Source organism: Procambarus clarkii, chromosome 61 (genome assembly GCF_040958095.1).
Source record: "Procambarus clarkii isolate CNS0578487 chromosome 61, FALCON_Pclarkii_2.0, whole genome shotgun sequence".
Lineage (NCBI taxonomy): Eukaryota > Metazoa > Arthropoda > Malacostraca > Decapoda > Cambaridae > Procambarus > Procambarus clarkii.
The window spans coordinates 18368660-18377227 of NC_091210.1; the positions used below are offsets into that span (position 1 = coordinate 18368660).

Consider the following 8568-nt stretch of genomic DNA (forward strand, 5'->3'; position numbering starts at 1 on the left):
CAGAGGCTGGATACGAACTCAGATCAAAGCAGTCTTTGGAAGGAGACTGACATTAGCAGCAGCGAGGCCAGAGTTACTCCAAATTGATGGATATATATATATATATATATATATATATATATATATATATATATATATATATATATATATATATATATATATATTTATATATATATATATATATATATATATATATATATATATATATATTAGTAGTATATATATATTAGTAGTTTATTAGTAGTATAATTTGGTAGCAGTCTTCCTTGTAAACATATGTTGTTGAATATGACCAATAGAATAATATTAATGATTCTAATACAACTCTTCTCAATATTTCTTACGTTTCTCCTCACTGTCTGGGGTAATTGAAATATTAACTCTCCAAAGTTCATTTTCTCATTTTTTTTATTTTTGGTCTGATGCGTCTGATGTATTTTTGGCCTAAAAGCGTTTCACAAGGGCTTCTTACATTTTCAAAGACAGGTTTACACATATCATATATCACGCTTATATTCGTTTTGGGTGAGGTGACTGAACACGAATATGTATAAATTGGATATGAAAACATATGAATGACAGTAACTAAAGACGGCCTATTTGCCCATATTTTCTCTTGCTGCTTCTATGTTGGTTCGGGGTCTTGAAGTGCGAAGAATATAGTTATGCGTTAATTAGCTGTTAATTGCTGGTGTTGAATTTTTTTATCTATATGGGCTTCGCTGATGTCGAGTCTCCTGCTATCGCTGTATCTAGTGATGATTTATGTATAGCTTGTAAAGATTTCTCTGGTGATGGACTGGTTGCGAAAAGAGGTTATATGTTCCTTGATGGAGCCCTGTTGTTTGTGCATTGTTAATTTCCTAGAAAGAGGCATTGTTGTCTTGCCTATATACTGAGATCTTTGGGGCTTACAGTCCCAAAGTGGGCATGTGAAGGCATAGACGACGTTGGTTTCCTTCAAGGCGTTATATATGGTGTCTGGGGAGCTTTTCATGAGTAGGTGGGTCGTTTTCTTGTTTTTGTAGTAATTTGTCAATTGTATTTTCCGATTTTTGTCTGTAAGGATAACGTTCCTATTAATGATATCATTCAGGACACTTTCCTCCGTTTTATGAGCTGTGGAAAATAAATTCCTGTAAAACAGTCTAATAGAGGGTACAAGTGTCATGTTAGTTGACTCCTCAGAGGTTGCATGGCGTTTCACCTTTCTCAAGAATGTGCCATAATGCCAATAGTGACTGCCCAGACAGGTATTAGAGGAATGTTGTCAACCCTTACGTCGACCGGGCTCTCAGTCACAGCTCAGGATGGAAGCAAGTTGATGAAGAACTCTGTAGGGTAAGGCAGGTCCTTGTCAATAATGCCTTCTCTAACGGTTATGTTGAAGACGTCATAAAAAGAAAGGTGCAACGCCATGCAATCTCCGAAAGTGCTTTACTGATTGCTTCGAAATTTTCACACAACGTTTCATTCGCATTCGAGCGGGTCTATATATACATACTATATAGATGTCACGTCTGTGTTGGAAAAAAACGTGCTTTTTTGAAAAACTGTGTGTTTCATGTGAGGTAAATCTTTGAAACCTCTTTACAGATTGCTTTGAAATTTTGAGACAAGGTTGCATTCATATAGGCGCGAGTTTTTATATACCTACTATATACATGCCTCATCTGTGACAGGAAAAACGTTCCAACGTGTTGCAGTTGCAGTTGTTCCAGCGTGTGTTGCAGTTCCAACGACCTGTTGGAACTGCAACACACGCTGTAATCTCCGAAAGTTCTTCACTGATTGCTTAGAAATTTTGACACAACGTTCCATTTGAATATACGCATTTTTTATTTACCTACTAAATAGATGCCACACCTGTGACAGGTAAAAGCATGTTTTTTTGTAAACAGCGCCATCTGTTGCACGTAATAGGAACCCACACGCTATGTTAAATATGTTACAATTCCATTTCAATGTTTCCGATTGCATTGATAAATTAAATTTTCATAGATTTCCATTCAATTTCATTTTTATTTAATTATTTTGTGACATTGCATTGAAATTGAGCTGTGTTGTTAACCATACCGTTCTTTTCGTGGGTATAGTTCATTTTTTTATTTTTTTCATTTTTTCCTTTCGTTTTTTTAACTGTCTTTCTTATATTTCAGTGTCTGGAACATCAGATTATTTGATGTTCCCAATTTTCTGATGAGAACATCAGATCATTTAGGAATGCATCAGACTAGGGAGCGCGAATAGTGGGGAGGACAAGCGGACAGGGGAGTGGGGGAGGACGGGGGGACGGGGGAGGCTAGTGTACACACACACATTATATATACATACATATATATATATATATATATATATATATATATATATATATATATATATATATATATATATATATATATATACATATATATATATAATATCTCAAGCACTCCCAACAAGCACTCCCATATATATATGGGAGTGCTTGATGGTAATATTCTGGGTGGACTGAAGCCAGCTGGGAAGCTAGATGTGAAATCAGGTGAGTGTGTGGCAGGTGTGGTAAGGGCAGCAGCCAGGAAGGGTTGGGGTGAGAAGCAGGGTGATGGAGGGGTAGGGGGCAGCGTCATCGACCGGACCACTGAAATATACAACTCTGCAATTGGATTTTCGAAACAGTTGTTATCACCATTTTCCCTCTCGTCGATAGTGACTCTGCAACACGCTGCAAATGAGGCCTATAAAATCAAGCACCATCCAGAATTATCGGCATCATTTCCCATGATGTTAATCATTCTCTCTCGCTGATATTATAGTTGTAAATCCCAGACCTACATTTAGATTACACCATCAAGCGGTGTCCATGTGAATTAAACGCTCTCTTTTCAATCAGCCATTTGTAGTAATTGTTTGTAAGCGTCACGATACCAGCCATTCCAAGTCCTTATAATTATTTTTTACCGTTTTCAATTACATGTAACTCTGCATGTTATTTACATATACTAATGGAATGCAACCAAGGTTCGGAAAAATACTTTGTGCAAACGTTCAGAGCATTTAGGATGTGTTATTCAGCCTCCGGCACTATAAACACGGATATCCAGTGAGCGTGTTGGGGATTACGATAACAGGAATCTCGATTCTAATGTATAACTAGGATCTGTAACTCTAACGAAGACTTGTAACTAATGTATAATGAGGGTCTGTATCTTATGCTTAACGAAGACCTGCAACTAATGTATAACAAAGACCTTTAACTAATGAATCACGAGAACCTGTAACTAATGAATCACGAGGACCTGTAACTAATGAATCACGAGGACCTGTAAATAATGTATAACGAGGACCTGTAATTAGTGCCATTATTTTAAATATATATGTACAAGACATACTTCCTTTCACAACAGGAAAATTCAAAGGCAAGATTCACATCAAAAGAAAAATCAAGTTAATTCTCAAAAGTTCAATGTAATCTCATAAAATGATCTAATAAGATCGAGCATCGCTGCAAGCTTTGCGCTCAAACCAATCTTGGTCCAATGAAATTACTGAATTCCCAACATAATTTTATATGTAAATTATTATTAACATAATTATTGACATTAACATTATAAACATAATTGTATATGTAAATTTAGTGTTAGCTTCAACCACTTCTTCATCTAATTCATACCACTTAATGACGGAACTAGCACTGAAGACGTTGTTTCTGATATACCTGAGACTTATTTATCTCTATTATCTATCCCCCCTTCGTTCTGCTGTTTAAGCATTGGACAAGCGTATTTATTTATTTCCCAACATCTCCTTACAATCTTATACGTCGTAATCATGTGTACCAAATTCCTCCTCCTTTCCTATTTGATAAAGTTCAGATCCATGTTTCCTCGTAACTTAGGCCTCTTAGCTCAGTAATGAACCTTGTTGCATATCCTTGCATATCAGAGAATGTCCCTCACATATGGATGGTCAGTGTGAAGTTATGAGAAGAACGGGGTGGTTAGGCAACAGGATGAGGTACGGAGGGAACAGGATGAGGTGGGGAGGCAACAGGATGAGGTGGGAGGCCACAGGATGAGGTGGGAGGCAACAGAATGAGGTACGGAGGCAAAAGGATGAGGTGGAAACCAACAGGATGAGGTGGAAACCAACAGGATGAGGTGGGGAGGCAACAGGATGAGGTGGAAACCAACAGGATGAGGTGGAAACCAACAGGATGAGGTGGAAACCAACAGGATGAGGTGGAAACCAACAGGATGAGGTGGGGAGGCAACAGGATGAGGTGGAAACCAACAGGAGTAGGTGGGAGGCAACGGGAAGTAAGGGAATCGAAGGGCTGCTACAAGGGACAAGGAGAAGATTAGTTGAAAGTAAAAATAGTGGAGTTAAGAGAAGGGCTTGAATTAGAGAGAGAGAGAGAGAGAGAGAGTAGGAGTGAAGGGAGAGTGAACAGGACAAGAACAACACACTGTAATTGAATCTTGGAGTCAGGGAAGTAGAGCAGTCAGAGCTGGAGGGAAAGGAGCAGTAGGAGGTGAGTTAGGGAGGAAAAGGGAAGGGGAAAGAGAGGGGGAAACTGGGGGAGGAGAAGTAGGGGAAATAAGGAAAAAGAAGAGAAGGGGTGGGGTGGGAAGCACAAGTGTGGGAGGAACTAGTGTGGGAGGAACAGATGTGGAACAGGTGGGGAATGAACTTGTGTGGGAGGAAGAGATGTGGGAGGAACAGGTGTGGGAGAAGCAGGTGTAGTGAGGAACAGATGTAATAGGAACAAATGTGGAAAAAACAGACGTGGAAAAGAAAAAAATATACAACTGTGTCACAAATGCCAAAAAATCAATCTTCCTTCATATGAATACCATCCATTTCATCAAGGAAAGTATTCATCAAGATATTGATTAGGTATATTTCATCAAGGTATTGAGTTTTAAAAGCAACAATCAATATATCAAATGCTTACATTAGATTTTGTAAATTGCGTCAGTATATTTTAATTTCCTTTTTACTGGTCTAGTGATGTGAAACATTTCTCACCCTTCACGATAGGGTCGAACTGGATTACTGCTCCCCTTGATAATTGCCTAACCTCATACCATTTCATATTATATATGTTGGTAAACGTTTCCTTGAATCTGAATTTATTTATTTTCTGTCATTATTAAATATGTCCTCTATATATATTTTTACTATATATCTTTAGGGTGTTTACGTTTAGCCTTCTCATTTCATATTTTAATTGTATTGTTTATTGTATTTAATTGAATATTTTTAATTGTTAAGAAAGCTGCAGTGTTTATACACAGGTCTGACTGGTGACTATGTTCTGCAATACAACCTAACAAATCCAATTCCTATAGTTTGTTTAACTCTCTTTAACAATCTCTAAGGAGATAACAACTCTCAAACAATTTCTACGTTGTTAACAACTCTCCCAAATAATCTCTAAAGTGTTACTAACTCTCCCAAACAATCTCTAAGGTGTTAACAATTCTCCAAGCAATCTCTATGGTGATAACAACTCTCCTGAACACTCTCTAAAGTGATAGCTACTCTCTCTCTCTCTCTTTCTCTCTCTCTCTCTCTCTCTCTCTCTCTCTCTCTCTCTCTCTCTCTCTCTCTCTCTCTCTCTCTCTCTCTCTCTCTCTCTCTCTCTCTCTCTCTCTCTCTTTCTCTCTCTCTCTCTCTCTCTCTCTCTCTCTCTCTCTCTCTCTCTCTCTCTCTCTCTCTCTCTCTCTCTCTCTCTCTCTCTCTCTCTCTCTCTCTCTCTCTCTCCCTCTCCCTCTCCCTCTCTCTCTCTCTCTCTCTCTCTCTCTCTCTCTCTCTCTCTCTCTCTCTCTCTCTCTCTCTCTCTCTCTCTCTCTCTCTCTCTCTCTCTCTCTCTCTCTCTCCCTCTCTCTCTCTCTCTCTCCCTCTCTCTCTCTCTCTCTCTCCCTCTCTCTCTCTCTCTCTAACAACCTCAAGGGCTTTTAATGATTTCACCAGCACATTCCTTATCTACCCAAGCTGTGCTGATACTGTCCCGGCCCACATTCTCACCTCTATCTCCTGATAGTTCAAGGCCTGGGTTCCAGCAGGAACCCCCCACACTGGACGTGATATAGCTGACTTATCAGCTGTTGAAGGATTGGTCGCCCATCTCCTGCTAACATCTCGTACCACATATATTTGGGGGACAACTGACAGCACAATACCATTATCAGTGCTCCAGGTGCTGACATTTGATACAAGAGGGACGGTAGTGTAGAATTCCTATTTTGTTTTCATAATATGTGTTGATTTGATAATGATTTTTCCTTTTGTTGTGATTTTGTTTTAATGGCCCAGAAGCAAGTGTTTAAATATACTGACTCCATGATTTCGTGTTTTAAATTGTCTTTGACAACATATTTGTATACTTAATTTCATTTGTTTGTGGCTTTTTCGATGAGATTCATGGTAATATATCTTTGACTTGTTTGTGTATCTCACCTTGGATATTGATTGGCTAATTAATGCTCTTAAAAATTGGCATGTCGTTATCATGTCTCCTCTCTCTTGTTTATTTTTTAGATTACAGTGAGGTCCAGGCCGGAGCTGCAGCCACAAGATAGATTCTCACAGGTATTATCACGTGATGAAGAAAGCCAGCTGGATGATAGTTGGTTTGGCATATGCTGGCGTTAGGGTGGCCAAGTTGCTTAAACAAAAGACTTTTTTTCGATGTTTAAAGTTGCTTCCATTATTTTGTTCTGTATTTGGTGTCTTCTCCCTCCTGTTTGTAATTTCGTGATCTTGTCTTCATGAAGGATTAAAGTCTATAAGTCATATGAGACAGTGAAACAGTCTCCGTGGTGCAGTGGTAAGACACTCGTCTGGCGTTCCGCGAGAGCTATGTCATGGGTTCGTATCCTGGCCGGGGAGGATTTACTGGGCGCAAATCCTTAACTGTAGCCTCTGTTTAACTCAACAGTAAAATGGGTACTTGGTTGTAACAACGATTCTTCGCAGCTGGGATCGTATTCCAGGGACCTGCCCGAAACGCTACGCGTACTAGTGGCTGTACAAGAATGTAACAACTCTTGTATATATCTAAAAAAAAAAAACGATTTTGGAGCACGTGTATGTAATATTAAGGTTTTGTAATGTTTAACATCCTCATCAGTTTAGATTCTTTTAATGTAATTTTGTAATCAATCTGGAATGAAATGAAGGAATATATTACGTTTATTAGGAATATTATAAGTAAAGCCTTGAACCTATCTCCTCACCCCTCGCACTGTGACCCTCTCCTTCCTGTGACCATGAAGGCCGACCAGGGCCACCAAGAATGTCGGCCAGGGCCACCAAGAATGTCGGCCAGGGCCACCAAGAGGGTCGGCCAGGACCACCAAGAGGGCCGGCCAGGACCACCAAGAATGTCGACCAGGGCCACCAAGAGGGCCGGCCAGGGCCACAAAGAGGGCCGGCCAGGGCCACCAAGAATGTCGACCGGAGCCACCAAGAAGGCCGACCAGGGCCACCAAGAGGGCCGACAAGGGCCACCAAGAATGTCGACCAGGGCCACCAAGAGGGCCGACCAGGGCCACCAAGAGGGCCGACCAGGGCCACCAAGAGGGCCGACCAGGGCCACCAAGAGGGCCGACCAGGGCCACCAAGAGGGCCGACCAGAGCCACCAAGAGGGCCGCCCAGGGGCCACCAAGAGGGCCGCCCAGGGGCCACCAATAGGGCCGCCCAGGGGCCACCAAAAGGGCCGACCAGGGCCAACAAGAGGGTCGACCAGGGCCACCAAGAGGGCCGACCAGGGGCCACAACCTTCCCGCCAACTCATTACACTCCGCCACGATATTAATCTCTCCCAAGGAATTGTTTGCCTCCGGATCTCACCTGATTTATGCAAACAGTTTTGATTGTTGCCGTGATGTATTGCGCCGGGTGGCGGGAATTCTGATGCTTATCGGCTGCCAAGGAGGCAGGGCAAGGATTAGGTACAGCTGGGAAATTCTAATTCAAAATTTGTGTTAATAAATGTTGGTATATACAAAGTTAGATTAGTTTGCACAAATTTACAGTAGACTATTTACCTAAGTGAAAGCCACAATGATATCTTAACAAGTAATATATATTTTTATATACTGTATGACCGACATTTAGACTATATATATATATATATAGTATATATATATATATATATATATATATATATATATATATATATATATATATATATATATATATATATATATATATATATATATATATATATATGTATACTAGCAGTACCCGGCCACGCGTTGCTGTGGCTCAGCAACGCATGTGTGTTGCTGAGTCACAGCAACCTTCCCTGTCCCTCAGTCCTGCCCACCATTCCCCCCACACCCGTCTCCTCGGCCTCCCAACCATTCCCCACTCCACCATCCCCTCTTCCTTCCTACCATGCCCCCACTCTCCCATCCCCTCGTCCTCACCATCCCAAACTCCCCCGTCCCCCTCGTCATCCCCAACATTCCCCAATCCCTCGTCCGATGCTTTCCCAAATGGTCTGATGTTCCCATCAGAAAACTGGGAACATCAAGTGATTTGATGTTCCTATCAATGAAATATTAGAAAAA

The 8568-nt window shown here is 40.7% G+C and overlaps 1 protein-coding gene across 1 annotated transcript; it reads left to right on the forward strand.

The window, feature by feature from the left end:
- Positions 1–7259: 7259 nt before the first annotated feature.
- On the forward strand, positions 7260–7808 carry LOC123774257 (salivary acidic proline-rich phosphoprotein 1/2-like). The gene has a single exon (XM_045768407.1). It carries the CDS (start codon positions 7260–7262, stop codon positions 7806–7808), a length of 549 nt encoding a protein of 182 aa, XP_045624363.1.
- Positions 7809–8568: the final 760 nt, after the last annotated feature.